Source organism: Notothenia rossii, assembly GCF_949606895.1.
Source record: "Notothenia rossii genome assembly, chromosome: 4".
Taxonomy (NCBI): domain Eukaryota; kingdom Metazoa; phylum Chordata; class Actinopteri; order Perciformes; family Nototheniidae; genus Notothenia; species Notothenia rossii.
This window is the reverse complement of record NC_136902.1, coordinates 72,578,106-72,603,836: the sequence shown is the minus strand read 5'-3', so window position 1 is coordinate 72,603,836 and position 25,731 is coordinate 72,578,106. Positions and strand designations below refer to the sequence as shown.

Below are 25,731 nucleotides of genomic sequence, written 5' to 3'. Positions count from 1 at the left end.
TCAGTGCTCAGGTCTCTTTCACAACAGATGTGACGGTCTGTCTCCTGGATAAACACTTTTTTGCTGCTTGTTATTATTTGTTGTTAATGGTTGACACATATTGAATGGAAACATGTGAAAGTGCCAAGAAATTGTATGCCAAAGTGTTGCCGCCCAGAGGTGACAAGGTGTGTGTGTGTGTGTGTGTGTGTGTGTGTGTGTGTGTGTGTGTGTGTGTGTGTGTGTGTGTGTGTGTGTGTGTGTGTGTGTGTGTGTGTGTGTGTGTGTGTGTGTGTGTGTGTGTGTGTGTGTGCGTGTGTGCGTGTGTGTGTGTACTTCTCAGATAACACATTATTTTATGTTTATGATTTTTAATTGCCATAACATCCATGTCTTTGTATACATTTGTTGAATGAATTGACACTACTGTCATGAAATCTATTTTTTTGCTTCACATGAATTTCACATAATGTCTCTCATCTACTTTTACCAATACATCTTCAGTTTGAAACCAATATCCAACTTTTACTTTAACCGTCCGTTCCACTGTGATTGTGAGAAAAAGGTTTAGTGTCAGACTGACTGACTTGCCCCCTTTGTTGTGGTATTAGGACAAATCAATGTCTCAGATTTAAAAACGAACACATGAGTCATTAACTTGTCACCTTAAGATGACGGGGCTGCAGACACAATGTAATTTATCTGTTTCCACTGGGTTATTACTGTAGCTGTGGCACTTTACACAACGGAGCGAAGTGCAGCTTAGGTGTGTAACTCAGGGAAACTTTACACAAGAATAGTAGCTGGAGATAAGAGTGTAATCTGTTTAATGACACCAACCACACCGAAAACTGAAGCGGATCTTTAGATTGAAGAAAAACAGTTTGAAGATATATTTCGGGAAAACAAAAAGTACCTTAAATAAGACTTCATTGTAATAATATCATTAACTTTCTTACAGAGAATGGTCTCCTGGACAGAGCAATGGGTTGTTAATTGAACTTCTATATCTTCCTCAATTTTGTAATTAGAAAATGTTTATGACATTTTTATATTCAGATAAGCATAAGCATTGTCTGCCTCACAACACATTAGCTCTGTTGGTAATAGCTTTAGGGAATCCTGTGTATTACTAATGATCAACCACATTGATACTATACTGAAAGATTACACGTCTAACCAATAATTGGCTAAGTATCTTGTCGTAAACCATCATGCAGAGGAGGTCAGTGGCTCCTGGTCGTTTTTTGTTTACAGCAAGGTTTTGTTTGCATCAAGTGAAAATTGTCTTTCTCTTCAATGGATAGGGAAATTAAGAAACTACACAATTTGCTTTTGGAAAATGTCTTAATTTGTAACCTGACTGGCACACATGCCATTTTGTTGGTCTCATAATATCAGTAGGTCGTCAGAATCTCCATATTATTACCTTAATATAATATGAGATTTCCATTATAGAGACATTATAAACTACATTTTGAAGCATATGTTAAGCGTTCAGAAATCACAGTATAATCTAAAGGGATTTGAAGTCTCATCTCGCATGCATATAAGCATTTTAATGAGGGTGAAAGTCAATCTGAAGGGTGTTTAAGCAGTATCTTCCTCAGGTCACCTGTAAAGTTCTTGCAACTTTAGTATGCTTTCCCCCCCTAGTTTAAAGGAACTGTAAACAACTGTCTTTTTTAATGCTATTTGGTGATTTGTATTTATTTATCTGTATCACTTCTGATAAAAATACACTGTTCTACACAAGGATAGACCCCCAGATCATAAAAAGGTGAAACATACCAACACTTCACGTTGTACAAAATACTATTTTGTTTTCATTCATTATACAGTTTGTTTAAATAGATATAAGTTTTTCTTCATCTGTGGACAACGATGTCTTTCTAGACTAGAGTAAACTTGAGAAAAAGGTCAATTTATAGCCAATTGTGAAGTCTAAACATCATTCAAATAACAATCTCAAATATTAAACATAAATCAATAATATTAAACTTTATTCACGCATTCGATCCCACTTTCAGGACTTCTTCTGCCAATATTTCCAGATGACTTTTTACCGACTACTTTTAACGATAAAACATAATTTAACATCTGCAACAAAATAAGATAAATAAAGTTGAAAAGCACATGTGAATGAAATTGCACTTTAAAGTCAGACTGGACACCAGCATTGGCTACACCTGCTCTGTGAGTTCACTCTCAGTCCGTCTTTGTTTCAGAACCTACAACTAAAGGAAGACAAACAGCTAAACAGCTTTATTATTGTTTTATTTAAAGAACTTTCACAAGGAAACAAAGGTGAAGAGGTCCCTAATAACATCACTCTGCTCTTATTAATGATTAAGTGTTTGTTTAACTCCTGAGTGAATTGAAGTGGTATTGCTATTTTTCTAAATTTGCAAAGTGAGATAAACCTCAATCGTTTCATTTAGCAATTTAAGGGACCAACATAGTTTATATGGTCGTGTCATTGTGCGCAGATAAGAGACAATTGAGGCAATTAAAATGTTTAAAAGGGACTTCTGTCCCACGTTTTCAAGGTTTAAAACCTAAGGGTTTGCCTCCATGATGTTTTAAGTTGAAAACGAATAAAATATTGTATTATTATTGTAATTTTGAAAATAGAGATCAATGGATTATTATTGATACAAATTAATGGCTGCTTTTTCAGGGAAACTTTAACGTGCAACTATACTTTTTAGAATTTAAAAGCATTGGCATTTAAAGTATATTCCGAACTAATAATATAAAATAAGGAAGGAAATATAAATAGTAGGCTATTGCTTGTAGGCCTACTGCTCGCAGAGCTATTTCAATGCATTATTTAAAAATAACTAACTTCATCAGCGGTGTGAATATGTGCAGCTCGCCTTCTTAAAAGTCTCTATGCCGTATACAACAGGGTCCAAAGTCCATGAAAGTTTTGCTGATAAGGGCAGCCAATAAAAGCAGCAGTGCAGCAGTGTAAACACATGTCAACCTCGGCCCAGAGCGGGCCTTATTCACTGGATTTACATAAGGCTCCCATCAGCCGGCCCACTCATTACCACGTTTTATATCCCCCTGCATGCACTCAAGCATCATGACAAAGTAGCTCCATCCTCCCCTCCAACAGGGAAGTGAAGCAGCTTCTCGGAGCAGGTGTCAGGAGCCGCAAACTCACACAACACTGGAGCAGAGAGGAACTTTATTTTTTTTGTAATATCCCACTTCAACCTCCCCTTTTCACTCTGCTGCAGCGCGCTCACAGCAGGCCTATGTTGTGTTTTTAATGTTCTCTAAAATGGTATCAAAGCTGACATCCCTGCAGCACGAGCTCCTCAGCGCCCTGCTGGACTCGGGAGTAACCAGAGATGTTCTGATCCAAGCCCTGGATGATTTGGACCCCAGCCCGCCGGGCTTCGGAGTAAAACTGGAGAACCTGCCCATTTCCCCAGCTCCTCCGCAGAGCGGCAAGATGAACGGGACGGACTCTGACTCCAAGCCTGTCTTCCACACGCTCACCAACGGACACAGCAAGGGCAAGCTGTCCGGGGACGAGGGCTCCGACGACGGGGACGACTTCGACACTCCGCCGATCCTGAAGGAGCTCCAGTCGCTCAACACGGAGGAGGCTGCGGAGCAGAGGGCCGAGTTGGATCGCATGTTGGCGTAAGTTTTCCTACTTTATATAACTCTTTTTAAAACTTTTTTTAAATAGTTAAAATTAAGTTAAATCGCACTTTGAAGGGTGTCATGAGGAAGTGAAAATATGCGCATATTCAAGGTTATTCTGTTTATTTTATAACACACTCAAAATGCTCTTTCTGTTAAGTTTGTTAATGTTAGGACAGAAGGCCTGTTTAAATAGCCTACATGTAGGCCTATAGGCAATAGCAAATGCATTTCCCTTCTGTGTTTACATTTTTAAAATGACCCGCCGTGGTTCTGTTTTCCATTCTGGTTACTAATTACCCACACGGATTATTATTTCTTTACCTTTGCAAAATATCAGCTGAACTGAGATCTATTTATTATTAACTACTCCACCTCTCAACGATAAAAAGAAATCCGGCAATGGTCGACAGACACGAAGAGAAAGTGGATGCACGACAGTCTGACATTTAGAATAACACATAGGCCTATTATAAATTATTATTATCATTATTATATAAATAACATAACATGCACAACTTCTTAATCATACTTATAATAATACTAATTACAATATGAATACAACTTATGAATAGCATAATAATAATAATAATAATACAAATTATAATTATAATATTAACAATAATACAATAATATGTATTATATCTTTTATGTTTTCCCTATTATGCCAGTAAACAAAAACATCCCAAACAAATCGTAATCCATTTATTCCAATTCGAGTTTTTGGATTTACTGTAAAACTAATATTTAAAGCTCTAACACGACCGGAAGAATATCAAAACTAACCCACGTGTAGTTATTATTAATTTTATTCTATAAATCATCAACGGAAAGATACACAGTGGCGTGTGATTAGAGTGAATGGAGATCTGGTTATTCATTGTCAAAAGTTATAAACTAACATCTCCCACTTAACCCGCAGACTTATGTAGGCCTCCACATTCTCCAAAACAAACAGGCGTGTTAGATTTGCTATAATTACCGATGTCAGTGTCTGGGCCTGTTAATCTCGTATTGTAGGTCATGGCTCCGTTTTACCTCCGAATTGTTTTTGATAGACCTAAACACTGCTGCAGAAATTAGACGTTTTATGAGTATGGCTTTTGTCAATCGCTGTTTCTACAGGTAAGAACACGATTTGATGCTAAATTCATTTTTGGAATCAAAGATTGTATTAATTCACATGCACTAAAAAACGAAATAATGTATTGAGTTTAACTGAACGTCGCTTTTTTATAAGATTAAAAGATTAAATATATCTAATTTTACACGTTCGACTATATTTCTTCAAGTTATCCTGACTCCAATGTATTTTTGATTAACAATTACAAACATCTGATCATAGAATGAAGTGAGTAAACATTATAATATAAATATTAACTCAAATGTATGACTTAGCCTAATATTTTTATCAAGTTGTTTCCAATACAGACATTTTACAAGTATATTTATAACTGAGTATATCAGAATTTCTTGTCAACCTAAGTTTGATTCATTTTTTAGCTGTTGTTTTTTTAGATTTGTACAGCTTGCTTTAAATTCACACAAACTTGATCTAGTTTTTTTTCCAGGCTTACATTATGTGTTTAGGCGACAAATACTAAGTCCAAGTTCCTCAACCTGCCTGAATCCACTTGAACTAACCTTTGAAAATATTTACAGCCTATTGAACGGGCTACAGTGCTAAACGGGTTTTCAGTGAGAGGACTTGTTACCCTTTAAACTTGAAGCCTTGAAAAACATTTAGGTGAAGGAACATGTGTTTAATACTTCCACATTTGTAGATTTTGTAAAAGATATACATAAACAACATTTAATGCCTACAATCATTACCATAACATTTTCTTTCCCCTTACATGAAGCATTTCACCATGTATTTATATTAATTTAAGACCAGAACTTTATGTCAGCCCAATAAATGTGAAATGTGAAGCTGGTTTTGCCCTCTAAAGACTGCAGTATAGTTCAGTGGTGAAATGTGTTTTCTGCTCCTGTTTTATCTGAACGCAGAGAGGATCCATGGCGTGCTGCCCGTATGATCAAAGGTTACATGCAGCAGCACAACATCCCCCAACGGGAGGTTGTGGACGTCACAGGGCTCAACCAGTCTCACCTCTCCCAGCACCTCAACAAAGGCACGCCCATGAAAACAACGAAGCGAGCGGCCCTCTACACCTGGTATGTCAGGAAACAGCGGGAGATTCTCCAACGTAAGTTCATATTTGAGTTTCTCACAGATTGGCCCTGTCCTGTAATGTGTAGTTAGCAACAGCATGTGCTTTTTGGGGGTTTTAATATCATGGTGGGTTTGACATGTCCTCACCATGTTGGATGACATATACATTCCCCTACAGCAATTTTAGTCATAATTCATCATAGCAAGAAATATATTGTTTCTTTGATAGAAAAGACCTCTATCATGTGGGTAAACGTTTTACAGATATGCATTTTGGTTTTGTGATTTTGCATTGAAAGAAAGCATTTTGAAATGAGTTTTATTGAATGTACATCTTTTTGTTTTTGCAGAGTTCAACCAGGCAGTGCACAGCTCTGGCTGCAACATGACAGATAAAGACAATCAGGATCCGATGTTTTTTTTCCCAGAGTACAACCCGTCTGGTCAGGGCATGGGCCAGACTGGTGAAGAGGTCGGAAGCGAACCCTCCTGTAAGAAAATGAGACGTAATCGTTTCAAGTGGGGGCCTGCGTCCCAGCAAATCCTGTACCAGGCCTACGAACGGCAGAAGAACCCCAGCAAGGAGGAGCGGGAAGCTTTAGTAGAAGAGTGCAACAGGTACATTTAAAACAACAACTTCCTATACCTTCCTAGAAATATTTGACCAAAACAACATTAACCCTAATTTTTATTTATTTGATATCTGCAGAGCTGAGTGTCTTCAGAGAGGCGTCTCCCCCTCCAAAGCTCAGGGCCTCGGCTCAAATCTGGTCACTGAAGTGCGAGTCTACAACTGGTTCGCCAACCGGCGTAAAGAGGAAGCCTTCAGGCAGAAGTTGGCCATGGACTCCATCACCTTACCGTCCCACAGCATGAACTCTCTGCTGTCACACAGCTCGCCACATCATCCCCACAACAGCGCTTCACCTCCCAGTAAGATGACAGTTGACTTTACTTTGCATGCAGTTCAGCATCACAGAAAGCAGACAACATGTGTCCATCATTTTAGCATTGCACATCTTTAACATTGTCAGACAGTTTAAAATAAAAGGTCATACAATTGACACAGCATAAATGGAGATATTGTCTTACTTATTCAACAATATCTTGGTCTTGTTAAAACCTTGTACCTACATTATTACACAAAATACTTTCCAAGACTTGTTAACATATTTTGAGGTCAGTGGGGTTCTCCCTTAACTGTCATGTCTGTAGATTCATCATCTGCATTCATCATTCATTCACAAAAATACCATATGACTAGAGACAGAATATGCATTAAGAACGTTTAATTTACAATATTTACGCCTACATTTGAGATAATAGTGCAAATAATAAGATTTAGTGTCTTTGGTGTGAAAACACTGTCAGAAATGGTCAGAAGCACAGTTGATGTGATCAGAGGGGCAGAGAAAGAGGGAAGAAGTGATCAATGAGCGTGAGTGAGTGAGCTGAGCAAATGCCATTGTTATTCTGATCTTTGAAAACACACTGAGAACAATCCACATTGTACCTGCAATCTCCACTCCAAAGTCAGCATGGAGAAGCATGTCACAAAGGGCAGCAATCCTGTGACAGGCCAGGGTCAGGCCAGGGTCAGGGGGGGGGACAGACACATCCAGTTTACTTCGACATAACGCCGTCATTTCCACATTTCCTCCTCCCATGCAGGTTGCTAATGACTCCGTTCAAAGAGTCTCCAAAACAAGGAAATGCTGTGCGTTTTGGCCCTGACCATTTCACCCTCACCTGATGTTTGCATTCGGAGTAATTAGTATTGACTGAGTCTACCTGTGTATACGACATAAAAACAAAGCTGATAGGCCTCACAGAGCATTATCCTCCGTGCCATCACTCACCTCCATAAAACTGTGATTTGAGAGTCTCACTCAGAGCCTATTGTTGTCCTCTCGTGTTCGAACACGAGGCGAGCTTTGAAGGGAAAACAAACTGTTTGCCTTGGCTTGCTCTTTTACCTTTGGTGATTGTCTGTTTGCTTGAGCTTTTTTTTGTTGATGCCCAGAACACCTGACCAGGCATTGACCTCAGGTTGCCAAGCCAGAGGGGTCAGCGATAAGGTTATAGAAGGGAAGACTCGGTGCATTGCGAAACATACTCTAACCACCCCCTGAAAAAAACGCTCAGCTGGCTGCTTACAAGGTGTCCTGCTGGCATCCTGCCGACAGCATCAGCTGTTTTTCAGTGTCAGCCCCTGGCCTGACAATAATATCCCAGCAGGGCGTCTCATTGCGTTGCTAGGGCACGGCCTGTATTATGCATGCTTAATGGACAATTAAAATCCTTTGCTACTACATCTCCCAGGCCTTTGATAAGGGTCTCCTCTGACTTCAACTCTCTATACTCTCCCTCAGCAGGCGGTCCCATTGTCTGTGGTGTATTAGAAGACTGCAGTGACTGTAACCTAGGTTCATTTATCTCTGCTGGGCCTTGAGGAGGACTGATTTGAAAGCCTCCCCCCTCATCTTTATGGGCATTGGTATAGTTGCTGAGGCTGGGTGCAGACTTGGAGCAGCAGGAGCTGTCCACTGAGGAATGGGCTCTTTTCTGGCCAGACAGGACTGATGACCCCTTCTGCGCCTACAGAGAAAGCTATAGTCCCCCCCCCCCTAAACCGCTGCTGCACCTTCAGTCACACAAGAGAGGTCACTGCTGGGTCAGATCAAAGAAACTCCTCGTACTTTGGGAGTTTTTATTGATTCTGTTTCAGCTCGTTGATCAGTCGGTCACAACTGAATGGACAGTCAAACACTGTGATGTGCGGTTTTGGCGGTGGCTTTTTTACCTTCAGAAATGAAACTGATTTCAGGCAAGATTACATTTGTTGGCAGTTCTATGAGCACACGCACCTGTGTTTTCTTATTTAATATTTACCTACTGTTCATCCACTTATATTGTTTACTGAGATCACGTAATCAATCTAATTTATGACATTTGACTTCAAAGCATTAATTCCCCAAACAAGTTAGTTAATCCATACATTTGTTGGCCAATTTATTAGTTTGATTTTCTTATTTAATTCGTTTTTAAAGAAACTGTTGTTTGCAGTGGTGGTAGTACATTGCGGTTGGGGGTAATTTACCAAACAATCTCCATTGTATGTTAACTTATAGTTTTACTCCTATATATTTTGGAGGGACATTATTGACATTTTACTTCCCTTTAATTTATTTTAAATCATCTAAATATTTATTTTCCTTTTTTCAGAAAATGATATGATAATTACAAAAATGACAATGCATGTAAAGGATTTGTTCCTAATGATTTAGCTTTATAAAAAGCAGGTTTTGGTTGGGGCCATGTTCCCCAAAGAGCAATTTCACCTCCAAAAGTCTTTACAATCAAACCCCAAAGTGATAAAACTCAAATACCTTACAAAAAGCACAGATTATAAAAAATAAAAAATGTTTTCCTGTTCCTGCCTCATGAATCATCTCACAACTCCTCAGATATATTTTGTGACCATTTGAAGCGGACTAACCCCTTTGGAAACCTCTGCACTAAACTTCTCACTGTATATAAAGTAGACAAAACTAGGTACAGCAGTCAGATACTGCCTAGACATTGGAACATTAGTAAGACTCGCATAATGTAAAATATTATACTTATGACACAGGGGCCGTTTTTCTGCTTGACAAGTACTTTAACTTTCATAATACTTATGTCCATGTGCATATGGATGCAGGATTTTTACTTGTAATTTAGTATTTTTAGATGATTACTTGGCAGCTAGAGTCACCATTACACTGAATCATCGTTCTGCATGTTAAAAAACAAGCAGACTCAGAAGTTCCTGATCAGACACAGTACGGGGGGTCTTATCCGTAGGTTGCATTGCTTTCCGTCACCTCAGGCCGGTTTGAAACATCACACACACACAGGAAAAAGGATGGCCTAGCTCTACACTTTCCACTGCTCTGTTCTCCCAGAGAGCCACAAAGAAGAGCCTGGATACGTCCTGCAGAGACCCAGGAGGTCTGTCATATGCAGCGGCACTACAATGAGCACTGCCTGGGGTTGGGGAGGCAGGCTTTGATATTACATGGGTCACACAGGGAGCTAGAGCCTTTTAAACCTGCTGAAGATCCGTGCTACCACTCCCCTTCGGAAGTTCTCGCCCTCCCCCCTGCTCTCAAAAAAGACCCTTCAGTTTTTCATGGATTGTCACATCTTGCCAGAGCAGTTCTTTAGCTTTTGCAGAATCTATAAATTACAATTTAATTTGGTGGTTAGTCACTTAATCTGTGCTTGTAGAAAAACCTTTATTTTACATTAGCTTTCTAGTAACTGAGAGTGTCTTAGTGAAGATCGTGGAAGTCCTTCTACTTACTATGAGACTCCCTGCAGCTAGAATTACTGCTGCACCCAAAGAAACAAAACTGTCCTGAATAGCATCCTTTTCTCCCTCTGACACTTTAAGAGGTCGCCCAGCTCAAAGATAACTGCCTTTTTATGAGTCCTCTTCTATTGTGTTGCAATGGGGGTCATGAGTCCAATGGAGTGCTTTATTGTTCTGCGGCGGTGTTTACAAGGCACGGTGGAGTGTAGTGGGGTTGCTAGTATGTTGCAGAAGACAATATGAAGTCTGTGGGCTGAACAAAATGGAGGGCAGTTATAGGATGAAATATGGCTCTTTGGCTTCAGACGGCGCGTTATCTGTTTTTTAAGTGTCTGTAGTTAAAAGAATAGTACCAGGGAAGCTGTTTCCTCCCATTTCCAGTCTTTACGCTAAGCTAAGCTAGCCAGCTACTGGTTGTAACTTTTTTATGAAGGGCATAGGAGCGACTGTGATATCACTGTTTGCAGCATGTATTTCCCAGTTCTCAAACTTTTGATTTGAATATAAAGCATCTAATTATCATGAATCCGTACACATCCAACTTCTTAAAGAATTGCACGATTTTTACGATGAAAAATCATTTGTTTTCCTCACACGGAGCAAACACATCCTGTTCCAGTTTCGAGTCCTGACAAGAAATCAATGCCCCCGTCATTGGTCACATTTAGTGTCAGCGCCTCTCCCTCCGTTTTATCTCAGAATTGCTGTATATCAATGCCTCCTGTCATGTCTGAGCGACCCCGACAGGGCGTTCAGGCTGTCACACCTGGGTCAGGGACGGAGGGCTCGGGCAAGATGGGAGATCTGAGTGCAAACAGAGTCTGTCTCTACACTGTCACTGAGGGAGGGACGCTCTCTGTGTCTGTGTGAGGCTGAGACCATAGGATAAGAATGTGTTTGACATTGCTTGTAATTGTGTAATGTTTACTCTGTTGGTATCAGAGGGGGCCTGCATCGGCAAACAGGAATTTGATTGTCGGTTGTGGTGGGGAGAAGCATTCCTTTGGGCCTCCAGTGAGAGAAAACAAGAGGTCTAGACATAAGATTTTGTGATAGCCCTTAAAAGAAGAATGACATACATCACTGTGAACATATATAAGGTGTACTGAACTTCTGTACTTAAGTAACATTTTTAGGACTTTATTGATGACAAATAAACATATTTTTCTCTTTTTGAACTGACAGGTTTAGTTTTTAGTTACTTTCACATCTTTCCATAGATTTAACAAATTTGAAATTCTCTGATTGTTTAATTTAGTCTTAAGAGGGTAAAACCAAGGTTTGAGAAATGTGTTAAGGGGAACCACATTTATTTTTCTGTTCAACTAAATTAATCACCATAGTGAAAATGTGCTCACACATTGATCCATTAGTATTTAACATCTGACAGTTTAACAAACAATAATATAAAATATAACTCTAACCTCTACTTCTACATTTGCTTGATGATACTAGTGAAACTCCACACTGACGTAATTACAAACACCATCAGTAGCATGTGTGTGCTGATCAGAGAGACTGTTGTGAGTGAGGGAACGCAGTGAATGGCCTTGGCTGAGCTTCACAGATAGCAGCAGACAGGTCGCTGTGTTTGTTTGCTCTGTCCTCCCCTGTCTGAGTTAAAGAGCAGGTTCATTGGAGTGACAGTGGAGTTTCTAGGCACAGAATGAGGCTACTATCTCTCTGCCTACATCAGTAATATAGCTGTAGGACCAAGCAGCTGTTATAGTTGTAGGATAGGACAAGTGAAACTAACTGTGTGTCTCTCTCTCAGTGCGTTACAGCCAAGGCCCCGGTGAGGTCACCTCCTCCACGACCATCAGTCACCACAGCAGCAACGGGATGGCCACCAGCCAATCGGTGCTCCAGCAGGTGTCTCCGGGAGGACTGGACCACAGCCACAGTCTGCTCTCACCTGACGCCAAGATGGTGAGTGAACACACCTGGGGCCTCATGGCCTCAGATTAGATAAGACCCAGCCTGCGTTTAGCATAAACGTACAAAGCAAGTTCCTGGACCTCCTCTCTCATGGACCCACGGGCAAAAGCCAACAATTAACACATTGTGCTGCTCTGTTTGGAAGGTGGACTATAGGGCACAGCCTTCACCACAGTGTACCAGGCATGTTCATCACTCAGCCAATAAACCTGACAAAGACACATTCTGTTCTCATTGATTAAATGCCTCGCAGAGGAGCCTCAGGTGGAGTGCTGCTTGCTCTCCCAGAGAAATGACGCCAACATTTGATTGTGCCCAATGTTTCTTTTCGTTTCAACTTCAGAGTTTCTCCCTTCTGCCCTAGTCCAATATTTGATCAGTGACAAGGAAACCTGCGCAGTGACCCTTAGCAGCGGTGCAACAATACTTTTTATGTATTATGTGTGATTTGCTGTCAAAGTTTAGTTTCACTTTATTTTATTTTAGAAGGGACAGGGTAAATAAGTGAGTAAACAACAATGTCAGAATTAGCAACAAGGCTATTCATCATCTGTAGACCCTTTGTAAGGTGTCATACAAGCCTTTCTGAAATACATCTAAACAAAAACAGGGTATTAGGTTTAAAGATTTGAAAAGGACACATTAAAGCAATAAAACATACAAATATATTATTTGGAGCTAAATTCTGTCTCCATTTCACTCAAAATCAAACTGACTGAACTACTTATCTTGTTCAGGGTCAACTGTAATATTCAAATGTGCACTGACTTCCCTGACAGACCCAAATACTTCTGCCTTTTGGAGCGTCATTGTATGAAATTACCACAGCCAGGGCAGGCAGTGTATTGTGCAGCAGGTCAGAGCGGGCAGTTTCTTATCTGCAGATGTGTGTTTGGCCGGCCTGTCCACTGTGGGCAGCTGGCAGTAGTCAAATAGTCTCAGAGCCACCGAGTGGGAGGATCTCAATCCAGACATCCATTACTAAATGCATTAATGTTTTTTTTTGCAAATATTTACTTATGTATTTGTATGAAGCAATACAAAGTTACTTTATGCTACACAAACTCATTCACAATCCTAATTTCTAGTCTGCTTTTTTCTTCACATTTGTTCCTTATCAGTATTTGCCTGTGTGCTGTGTATGAGTGGAGTGACACAAGTGCAGTGTTATACAAAATAATCTGAACTGAGTCAACATTTATGTCTGTTGTTAGTTTATTACCCAACATCTGTTTCACTTTGAAAATGCATTTATGTGAACCTAAATAGCAGACACTCAAAGTGTTGCATGTAAGAAATATCAGAAAGCTAAATCAGTACTGTAATTGTATCTTTCTTTTATCTTTCCTCAGATTTCAGGTTCAGGTGGAGGACTTCCTCCAGTCAGCACACTGACCAACATCCACAGTTCCCATCACAGCCACCACCAGAACCTCATCATGCCTCTATCTGGAGTCATGGCCATAGCACAGAGTAAGTCCTCCAACCCTTTAGAAAAGAGAGAAAGTCATTTCATTTACTCCACCATGGAAATGTTTTAACTGAAGTTTTGCTGTGTCTCTCTAGGTTTGAACACATCACAGTCTCAGTCGGTGCCAGTGATCAACAGCGTGGCGGGAAGCCTGGCAGCGCTGCAGCCGGTGCAGTTTTCCCAGCAGCTCCACAGCCCCCACCAACAGAGCCTGATGCAGCATTCCCCCAGCCACATGAGCCAGCAGCCATTCATGTCTGTCACTCACTCACACAGTAAGTTACACATATGTAAAAGAGCCTCTAGGATGCTTTGTATGTCAGTTAAACTAGTGGTTCCAAACCTTTGTTGTTTGTGTTGCTGTAACAGATATGTGTATGCAGTTCAAAGAAGTGATGTACTTTTTTCAAATCATTTTTAAGGTCTGAAAGGGTAAACAATCCGAAATATTGAGGAAAACAATACAAATGAGTAATTGGAGAAAATGAAAATCATTGTGTAGAAATTACCCCTAAGAAGCATTTTGGGAAACTTGAACTGATCTGAAGCAGTGGATATTTTAGAAATAAAGCCTTAAAAAACGCTCTCCACTCTTTTATGATCTTTTAAGTTTAGTTTACTTTTTTTTTTAATGCAATTAGAGCGTAAAACAGTCATCTTTTGCTGCTTTCCTATCTGTATTACAATACTAAAAGTAGAAAGATGTGAAAGCTTTCCTCAGAAACTACTAGATTTTGGACCAGATCTTCTTTAATAGTGACTTTGCTACCTTTTGATCATCATAAACATTCAATGTTTTTTAAGACCCTACAACATATACTGTTTTTGTGTTATATCATTTTTGTAAAATAATTATAATTTTTGTAAATATAATTGAATCTATCTGACTTTCCTCTGCAGTGTATTCTCACAAGCAAGAGCCCCCACAATATTCCCACCCGTCACGTTTCCCCTCGGCCATGGTGGTCACAGACGGCAACAGCCTCAGCGCCCTCAGTTCCATGTCAGGCAAAACGGTGAGTCCTTCACATCATATCTCATCTCAGGGGCAACAGCTGCATGTTCTTACCTCTCTCTGTCTGCCGTTGCGATTTTAAAAGTAAAAAAGTAAAAAGTCTGTGATCACTATTGGGGTATTTGCATGATAATCAGCAGTACATTAAAATGGTATCGCCGTTACTGTTAAAATTATTACATTTTGCAACGGGGAGTTCTAACGTTTGATCAAATCTCTTAAAAATAGTGCTGTTTGACTAGCACACTCATTTCCTGTTTATACACATAAATCGCCCTTACTTTGTTCTGATTAAGAGAAACAACACATTCAAAGCACACACTAACAGCAACAGGAACTACATCATGACAGGGAGAAATGTTTGTGTGTTATGATCGTGTGTTGACTTTGTTTAATTCCTGTCACATTAGGATGGTGCTGTAAACAAGATGGTGCAACTTGGGGGTCTTTCCTGGGTAAATACAATTTTAAATCAACAAAATTGCACACAAATCTTTTATGTAGGTGTGCAGACTGCTCCTTTTAATGTTTATAATTTCTGTGTGGAGCTGCTGCTGATATTTAAATGTTTTCACTTGGTTTAAAACCAAGAGACAAGACAGATATATGGATAGTATACCCCCCAGAATTCCTATTTCCTCTTAAAAAGACGTCTAATCAATCACCTGCTCCATCAGCCTGAACGCCTCTTGATTAATGCTGCCTCCTTTCACTTTCCTCTCCCTGGTGAGAGTACCTCTGCGATTAGGAAATGAGCCCCGCTTTTAATCAGGGTTCTCAAGCCTTGTGTGCTGCTACTTTGCTCCATGCTACAGTGAGGCTGGAGATGAGATGGGCTGAGTGGGGGTAGAGTTTCTTTTTGGGTAATTACACCTCTTCCTCTTTCCTACTTCTCCCTGCTCTCAGTGATCGCTCTAGCCTGAAATGTTGTCCACGGTACTTTCACACGCTCAATTTCCCACGCTGAGTCAGAGCACTCGTAACGCAGTGCTGCTACTGACAGACAGATGGGTTGAAGGGATGATAGCTCAGAGTGCAGTATATCCTCAGTGGGGGGGCGAAGTGTAACAGACCTCCATGAGGAGGCAATATACCTTCTGGTCAGGGTGTAGCTTGTTTTAATTTTGTAAAACAAAAGAAAAATGTACAAACAATGTAAAATAACTTGAATATTGAATATTCACGTGTTTTCTCTTTAGTTTGATATTTTAGATAAGATAAATACTGATATCAGTATGTTCACAACTATATATAACTACTGTAGACGCTTTATTTGTTTTACAAGACGCACACTTTTTTATATGACTGTATAAAGTATAAATATAGACTGATTTCAGATATTTCATGGACACATTTTGGATTTGTGTCCATTAATCGATACAGCACCAATGCATTTTATACCAAGTAACTTCACGATACATCTGTCAGTAAAAAAACTCCTTATGAAACATAGTGAATTAAAAAGTACTAAGACCAAAAACACTAGAACCTTAAAATTATACAGTTCTTGATACTTAATATGTATTTTCCACTACGGGCATCATACACCTGAGACATTTGACCAACCCATTTATTTAGGTGGTAATTAGCTAGCAGGCTCTCCCAGGTATTTTCTTATCAGGGCTTTATTTGGACGGGGCAGCCTTTTTTTCTCATGACACAACCAGCCCTGCTCCGGCTTTATAACTCATTGTTTAACGAGAACCCTCCATTATACCTGAGTCTGTTTCAAACTCACCTCTGCTCAAAGCCTGGCGTCTAATGACTCAAGTCTTAGCTGCGGGTCAGCTTTATCAGGTGGAGCTGTTTGCTGGCCGCAGGGTCACACCAGGGTCACCTACCTCCGCCCCTGAAGAGCCAGGGGAAAAATTAATTCCACAAACAATCTAAAATAAAGGAGAGCATTTAAATGGAAACAAGGCTTTTGAGAGTCAGGAGAAGAGGGATGAGGAATGTATTTGGTCAGGTGTGGCACACACATGAAGGTGCAGGGGTGTTGTATTTACCTGTGGTGGAAGACGTATTTAAATAAAGGATTAATGTAAAAGTACCACACTATAAAATACTCCATTAAGAATACTGCATAGATAAAAGTGTAATTATTGAACCATTTAAGCAGCATTTTGTCAAGATGGAGCTAATTTGACTAGTTCTTTAACCTTTGTGAATATGTTTATTTTTTTAAATAATTGTTAAAGTAGCATAAAATGGATAATCTCAAGTTACTCAAAGCTGGATGTAGTTACTTTCCACCACTGGTATTTACATTGAAATGTGTCACCTCCAGGAAGCCTTGTTGCCCATCACATAACCTGTGGTACTGGACAGATTGTTTTTATTGTTTTATGTAACGCAGGACTACTTTGTCTCACATTTTTCTCCTTCTCCTTTCAGTGTCCTCTTCAAGCTTGGTGAGAGCGTCCACCTGACTTCCCCGGTGCCCGGCAACGGAGGCACATTTTTCCACCCTCTCACAGCAGTAACCATGACAACTCTTAATAACCGGCAACGGCGCGCTGGATGATGAGTCAGTCAACAAAACCAAAGGAGAGGCAGCGGGCCAGACGGTGAAAATGAGAAATGGGGACAGAGGGGGAGAAAAACAAAAAAACTCACCTGAACAGTGAAGAGACTTGCTTCACCTCCGTCGCACACAAATGATAAACAGGATGATTTTAAACACAATCTTTGAAAACAGTATTCAGTTTTTCTTATGCCCCCGATCACCCTCTTTTCTGACATTGCAAAGGAACAAAAATCAAGCACCCAAAAAGCACTCAAAAACTGTTTAAGTGGTGCAGACTTAAACGAAGGCTCTGGGACCACTTAAATTACATTGTGATTTAAAGTGGAAATATCGAGGCACCCTGCAACTAACAGAGACAGTGATCAGCCTCTGTGAAGGCTGAAAGACTCAAGTTCCTGGAGGCCTTCACAAACAGCCCTGCACGTGAGCAGATTTGTGTGACAATCACAATAACCCTGTATTGATTTTGTATGCATGCATTGGACATTTTTACTAGTCTTTAAAAGGAGTCTTCCATATGTTTTCCTCTACACTCATTTAGTGCAGGCGATGAATACAGAGGGATTCATCATTTCAAGTTGTTCAAGTTGTTTATACTGTGGTTGAAAAGACTGACAATCTTGAAAGGACTATGCAATGTGTCAATCGGTGTAAGACATGCTTTGTATAACTGGATTCTGCACAGAACTCGACATACTTGAGACTGGAAATGAATATGCACTATCAGTGAAATCACCAACAATTGCATATATACATTATATAATTATATATATATATAGGCCTACTGGAGTTGCTGTTGATAAAGCTGCCTGTAAACTAACACAAGAGCAGATGGATGAGTGTGTGCGTGTGTGTGTGTGTGTGTGTGTGTGTGTGTGTGTTTGTGTGTGTGTGTGTGTGTGTGTGTGTGTGTGTGTGTGTGTGTGTGTGTGTGTGTGTGTGTGTGTGTGTGTGTGTGTGTGTGTGTGTGTGTGTGTGTGTGTGTGTGTGTGTGTGTGTGTGTGTGTGTGTGTGTGTGTGTGTGTGTGTGTGTGTGTGTGTGTGACAAATATGCCAAAGAATAAGAGTCAACTTCAATGTACGCAGAGAGGACTGACTCACACACTTCAACTGTGGCCCTTCCCCTCCGTGTTGTTTGCACACAGGTTCAGGTGAATTTCAGGAATGGGACTCTCCCTCCTCCTCTTTCTCCTTCTCCCACTTCCTGCCTTAATGTGAAGAGATACCAAATAGGACAAACATTGTTAATAACTCCTTATCATAAATCATGCCGGCAGGAACCCCCCAGAGTCATGATGAAAATATTGACAAGTATTCAGAAACAAAACAAGTTGTGTACGTCTGGTATTTTGTGAAGGAGAGGGACTTGAAAGCGGGCAGTGTTGTGACAGCAGCTGCTCTAATCATCCAGGAATCCACATAGGCTGAGAAATGTTGGGGAGAGAAGCGGCTGCTGTAGGTACAGACGCCCACGCTCACACTGCCAAGGTGTGTTCGGGCAGAAGCAAACTTTATTTGCCACAAATGTTGCCGTTGGAGCCTGTGTTTGTTCGCCCCCAACTATTAGTACTGTTAGGCAAACTCCCTTCTCTCCATTGACTTTGTATGCAAAGTTTGTCCCAACACACAGTTTCAGTTTCGGTTTGCTTGACAACGATGGGAAAGGTTGACATTGGGACCAAATTATGCATCAGGAATTATTTTTAATTACACACTTTTCCAACCCTGCAAATCATTAGTGGGTCAGATCCAGTCTCCTGTTCAATATTAGGTCATCACATTTGTTATTATTATGTTGGTTGGTGTGTGACTGTTATTATAGGCACACCTACTCCCATCTGATCAGAGGGCACTCATACTTGTGCAGGATGTGATTTTTTTTTCTCCTAATGTATTATTTTTGTATAAAATGGAATCAATCATAAATCATTATTTATACTTTCTGAGAAAATGTTGATATTTCAAGTAAAAGTTGTTTTTTTCAAAATGATTACATGGCTTTGGTTATTGTGTGTGTGCAAGGCATACGATTGAAAGATAGATTGAACTATTTGATATAAATGTGGGAGGTGTTATAATACATACGAGCATTGATCCTGTTTTTTCTAATATTATTATAGATATAATATATATATTCATCAATAACTTTCTAAGTCTGGGCCAATGATTTGTAACCAATAGCTTTTGGAAATATAAGGTAACATACAAATTCAGTGTACCTCAAATGTGTACTTCAGTGCAGTAGGATACTTAGTTATTTTCCGTCTCTTCAAAGCTGTTTATAGCCTCTACAAAGATGTTGTGGTGTTGCGCGTGATAAGACAAACAGCCTCTTTGAAGTTCATAGATCTAAAGTGCACCTTACATTTCAAGCAAGGTCGTTGAACTTGACTTGTCGATAGCATAATTCATTTCAGCATTTATCTGGTACTGACACAGAGCCTTATGTAAAAAAACTCATGTATAGCTTTTAATATGGTTATTGTAATGAAAAGAAACACAGCTTCATCTTCAAAGGGTTTTAAGTCAGCTCAATGTCCCATGGCTCTAGGGTTACATTGCATATTTCACATGCTGATCAGGTGTTCAGGAGGTGTAAAGTTTGCAGTAATATAAAGACTTATAACATCTGTTGATATCTAAATCTATATACTGTATGAGGATGAGAGGATTTCTATATTTCTATAAGGAATTGCAAAAAGGTTCATCTTTACCTTGTATAATCTTAATTATTAATATAAATTCTTACCTACCTAAATTCCTGTGACAAAAAAAAAACAGCAACGTGAACAACATTAAAAAGAACAACACTTAGACATTTGACATGTGATGTAACTGCCCTATTTTGCCCACAGAAAATAACAAGCAATTAAAGTGGTATGGATATGGTTGAAAATGAAAGAAAAAGAAGGGTTAACACTTTCAAACATAAAACTTACAAAAAGAACAGTTTAGTGATTTCCTTGAGAAAGCCTTAACTGTGCTTTCCTATCCCTGCGTTGACCTGCAGCCTACACAGTGGAGCCCTGCTGTTTGCAGCCTTGTAATCCACTGATGTTGCTCTATTTGGTTTTCAATGAGGCCTTTGATTTCCAGACCCAGGAAGCCTCTAAAGATCTGACAGTGTCTCTTTTGCTCTTTTCTGTAAAAGAAACTGAAACACTGGAGGGCTCATTAGCATCTGTTAGAACTTGAAATACAACACTGAACTCATGACATTTAATTCAGAATTAGGGTTTGAATACAGGCTTGATTCATTGGCAGGTTCTTGAAAAAATGTGCTAAATAATTTGTATAAACATTTTATACGTGAAAACCAATGAGTGATAATGGTAGAAGGTGTTGTCTGCTTTGTCTCCATGGGGATGTATTGTCAGTCTTATTATTTGAGGAAAGAGCTTGTGCTTAGGCAGGAAGCACTTTAGGTCAGTTTGAACTTATTTGTATTTTTAGGTAGATTCATTTTATTCTTATCTTACAGCTAACTTTGTATGAAATGTTGAAAGAATACCAGCAGACTTTTTAACAAACGTCAGCATGCTATTTGGCAAGCCCCCGCAGACTATTTCTTTCTGGGAAAAGTAATCTTTTAAAAAGGTTAAATTACTCTTTATTGCTCCACGTCTCACAGCAGGGGGCACCATTACTCATTTAGGAATTCCTGCTTAAAGCAATAATGCTTAACAAGAGAAACATTCTCCTAATCCAAGTTTGGTATGATTGTTTTAACAAAACGTACATTCAACTAACGACTAAACTAAAGGTTAAAACAGTATAATGACAAACCAAATCATAAACAAATCATGTTTGGTCTCCTTTCTCTTTATCCAGTCTTGATCCAGGTTTTGACACTCAATAGGTTTTATGACAATGACATGCGCCGTTGAGAGGAGCACAAGGAATAAAATTAAGTATTCATCTTCAAGGAAGTCTTCACGGGACTTTTCATTTATTTTCCAAGATAGCCGTCAGCTCCAGAGTGGCTGTGGTGCAGCGCTGTCTGTCTGATTAAAGCAGAACACTTCCAGGGAACAGAGGATCATTGACTCTCCCTTCACCTCCTGTGAGAGGCTTGGCATGTCTCCCAGGCAGCGGAGCATAAAACAGGGAAGGTCATGACTGATCACGCCTCAACTTTGGCCTGATGAAGTTCATCTGGGTAAATGTTGTCAGTCAATCCATTACATTTTTAAGAAAATCTTAAACCCATCATTCAAACCATTTAATCACTTTCTTTGATGTATTGAGTTACTGAACTCTGAACTTTGAGTCTGCCCACATTTGCAGTCAGGCCAAGTTTAGCCTCTCAATCAGCACTAAAGATACATACTGTGAAACATACTGCAATAAAACCATAAATACAGCTACTGTTATCACTGATAGAAGGTATCAATACAACTCCAAAGGTTTCCTAATGACGCTTCCATTGTCCGCTGCATCAACAAAGACCACAAATACAGAGGACTGATCTAGAGCTTCTTCATATGGCGCAACAAGAATCATTTAAAGCCCAAAATCAGCAAGGCCATTGAGCTTTGTAGACTGCGCTCACAACACTGAAGCCCTAGAAGGACACATAAACGTTTTTACCCTAAGGAGACTTAGATCAATTAGTGTCTACAAAAAACTACTGCAGGCTTTCTCTCAGCCGTTAGTTACCAAGGTTTCTATCTTCACAACATTGTGCTGGGCTGGCACACTGTTGTCCAGCTCAGTGATCAGGAACTGGACAGTCTGCTCTCAGTTTCAGAGAAGGGGCAATTTCAGTAGATTGGCACCCTTTACTATATTTAACCATAGCTCCAAACAATTGCAAATGCTAGCCAGATATAACATCTATATGTTCCCCCCAACAGTGTATTAGAAAGATATAAGCAAAAAGATGGGAACAGTCTGTAAAAAAAACTACCTGAAAGCAATCACTAAAATACAAAAAGAAAAGGAAACCATGCACACTAAATAGAGATACAATGTAGGAGAAGCTCTTTTAGAGAGTGTATCTCTGCTGCAGGGTGGTGAAGATGGAGATAACAGATTCATCTCGAGGACTCAAGAGGTCAACCCAAGGAGCGAGCTGCCACCCGGGGAACAGAGGCGAGGGGCAAAGAGACAGAAAGTGGAAGCTGTAGGGTGAATGTGGCCGTGTGTTTAGCAGAGGCAGAATAAAGGATACTACATCAACTCCAGCTGGGGCCCAAGGGGTTAATGGATAAGACTACCCAGCAGGGGTCAAGGGTCAGGAGGCCACTCTCTGCCAGGGCTAATTGGTCACTGCGACCAGAGTTAACACCAACATTTCTATGGAGAAATACATACACATGTATGGAGCTGCTCTGACAGGAGAATCCATCAAAAGCCCCCATCAAGGAGGCCTCTGTTGTGCTGCTGCACAGTCATGGAGATCACTCAGGCCTCCAGAGCAACAATCAGCACCCTTCACCGTACATCGCCAGCAGCACCACCTACAGTGACAGCCAGGCCGCACGCGTGAAAAGATTGCTGGCTTTTGATCTCAAGTTTTTCTGTTCAATTCAACTCATTAGCATTCACTATTGTAAGGACAAGAAAACAGGGCATTAATGTGAATGTGAGAAGTCATTTGAATTGACCTACTTCCTTAACAGGTGAACGTTTTGGAGAGCAAACATGTCTTTACATTATTTGAATCATGTGATGAAGACGTTTCTTTTCTGAATAATAGTCCATTTAGCTTATTTTGATATCTTTAGCTTTGACATCTTCACAGACTCTTGCTTCCATTGACGAGACTTAGGTTGTGTCCTTGTGTGTTTATTTGAGCTATTTTAGTCGAACATAATTTATATGGACCATATGGTAATATAACTATTATTACTGATCAGTTTAATAAGAAGGAACATTTTTGGGTACAACATAATACACATCAAGTGCGAGAGGCTCATGACTTCAATAATAATAATAATAATAATAATAATTACTTAGATTTGTATAGCGCCTTTCAGGGGACATTCATCTTGGCTGCTGTATATGATACCTTACTTTGAGGAATAGCAGCATTCTTTTTCCTTTTAAGAAAATGTATTCAACAACTTAAATACATCCATGTTAAATAAAAATCCTGTTGGGAATGACCACATTACAGTCCTACTTGTTTGTGCTTACAGAAACGTTCCTTCTCCAGCAGATATATGAAAGCCGACGTCTGGTCTAAAACTACAATTCTTCACAGTGAAGCTCAAACTTAACATTTTTCAGAGGCAGGACTTTCATTATCACCAGTGTGGTATGTTTGTAAGTGTTCTCATTACAACAGTTTAAATACATTTTCTACTGCTCTTTATTGCTTCCATTGAGACTCATCAAAAAGACGATTAGGCCTCGTCAGTCTCCTGTCCCCTCCTCTCCTCTGAGGGCAGATTGTGGGCTTCCTCCCTGCTGTGTGTGCCGGGTTTAGCTGGAGGCCGGCCGACTCCGTCAGTCAGTCATGTCCCCTCGTCGCTTGGATCTGGACGGGCTGTGGGCAGCCCCCCAGAGAGGAGGCCCGGCGAGAAAGGTGAACATTAACCCGGGTCCCATTCTGGGCATCCCACCATTCCCCATAAATCATTAACACATCCAGCATCAAGCCTGTGACAGCATCAGCATGACAACATCAATCTGTCAGGATTTCTCTATAACAGGTTTTCAGCCCCACATGCAAATGAATTGGTGAATTTAGACCCTAGTGAACACAGACATTTTCACCCAGAAACACATCTACAGTAAAACAACTCATGGTCCTAATATTTGATGCTGGTTTATTCCATATGATTTATTTCAGATAAAATACCACATAAAGCCACAAACAACCGTAATTTCTTTGTGTTTTACCTGGATATTGTAAAAATGAATTTCCTCTAAACATTTACAAGGTCATTAAATGGTACATACGTCTGGCATTAGGCCATGACAGGCTTTTAAGGCCTGTGGAGATTTATCACAGTCTGGTCATGCTCCTGACAGCTGCCTCAAGTTGTAGATGAAATATGAGAGGAGATTGAATTTTAATTATCTTCTTTTTCTTTGCCTCACTTTAATATCTTCTTAATTATTAGTGACATCCATTTGTTTAGTTTTTTTTATCAACTTACATGTAAAATACGCACTAAAATATTCACTTTGTCTTCAAAACCTTTGTCTTTAAATGCCCACCAAGAACTATGAAATTGTATGAAAACTCTATGAATTGTATTGTATTTTGTAAACACATTTTATTTGCTTAATCCTTTTATTAAAAATTGTAATCTATTGCTGTAATTATTCCCAAAATATTATCTGACTTGTATTAGACTGTATGTATTACACTTTTTTTAAATGCTTGATGGACAGTAAATGAAATAAGATCAAAATGGTTCAATTAAAACTGCAGTTTTTTACTTTTAGAGTCACTCTGAAGCCTAAAAGGCCACATCAGTCCCTCTGTCATGCATATGGACTCTGAATCATTGCTGTTGAATGGAGCAGAGGTATGGGAAGGTTGAGAGCAGACCAGGTGATGGATAGCAGCGGGGCTTGTCATCCGCTGTCTTACACTGCTCTCATTAAGCTGTAAATCTTTCACAACAACAGCCGCAATGAGACAATGCCAGAGAGGCTTTTCCTTGTAGCTCCACCTTGTCATTGGTGTAACAATGAAACTGCAAACTGAATCACTTTGTCAGGATGCACAATGGCCTAAATAATTCAAGCAGCCGGTAAAAATGTTGGACAACACATTAGATGCTATTTACAGTTGACATGAAAGCATTATAATGGCTCTTTGGTAGACATTAACATATTTAAATAAACATGTTGTATTGTATAGATGTAAAGAAATACAGAAATATTGTCTGCTCCCATGGAGGTCAATAGTGTAGCTAAAGCCCAGGTTGAGGGAGTTTACAAAAACAAAATAAAATGTCACTAAAATAAAAATATTTCTCTCTTTTCAATAATAATCACCCATACATAACCCAAACATAAGTATCCATTTGTTTTATTATGAGCTGAAAAAAACTAGAAACAACTTTTCATATTATGAACACTTTTGTCACTTTGAAGCTTCTTTTGAGAGTGTGTTTGAAAATGCAAGTGTGCTGCAGAAAGATGCCCTTTCAATATTTAGTTTTCTGACTCCATCTGATGGAACATGCAGAACACAGATTTAAATCATTCTCATCTTTGTGCAAAATCATAAGAGGGTATGTCTGTCTAGAAATAGCTACACTGCAACACATTTCAGACTGCACGCACTGCATACAGGTGTCGTTATAAAAGAGGAGCAAAGACCCTTTGTGCAGACTGTATGTATATTATGACTGTGCATCAACAAAGCTGCCAATAAGCTAAACACTGACATCTGCTGGAAGATAACCTTCATTGCAGTAAATATCAAGTTCTGTTAATCTATATGTTGGGCCCTGTTTTATATCTTGCAGGTAAAAAAGAAGCTCAGGTGATGAAATATTTAAAAGAAATAGAAAATGCATTGGAGCCTTACTGATGAATATTCTATTATATTAAAAAGTATCACCTAGTGCTTGAATTGTGTGTTTCTCATTTTTTCAAAATAAGAAATTTCCACCCAAAAACTTACATACTGTAAAGA

General features: G+C 39.6%; 1 protein-coding gene across 1 annotated transcript; it reads left to right on the top strand.

Annotated features, from left to right (window-relative positions):
• The first annotated feature begins 302 nt into the window (after positions 1–302).
• Positions 303–19,116, top strand: hnf1ba (HNF1 homeobox Ba). The gene is made up of 10 exons (XM_079675666.1): positions 303–3,639; positions 5,653–5,852; positions 6,169–6,436; positions 6,528–6,751; positions 11,950–12,104; positions 13,466–13,586; positions 13,680–13,859; positions 14,485–14,600; positions 15,010–15,054; positions 16,994–19,116. Exons 1-10 carry the CDS (start codon positions 3,260–3,262, stop codon positions 17,012–17,014), a joined length of 1,710 nt encoding a protein of 569 aa, XP_079531792.1. The 5' UTR covers positions 303–3,259; the 3' UTR covers positions 17,015–19,116.
• The last annotated feature ends 6,615 nt before the right edge of the window (positions 19,117–25,731 follow it).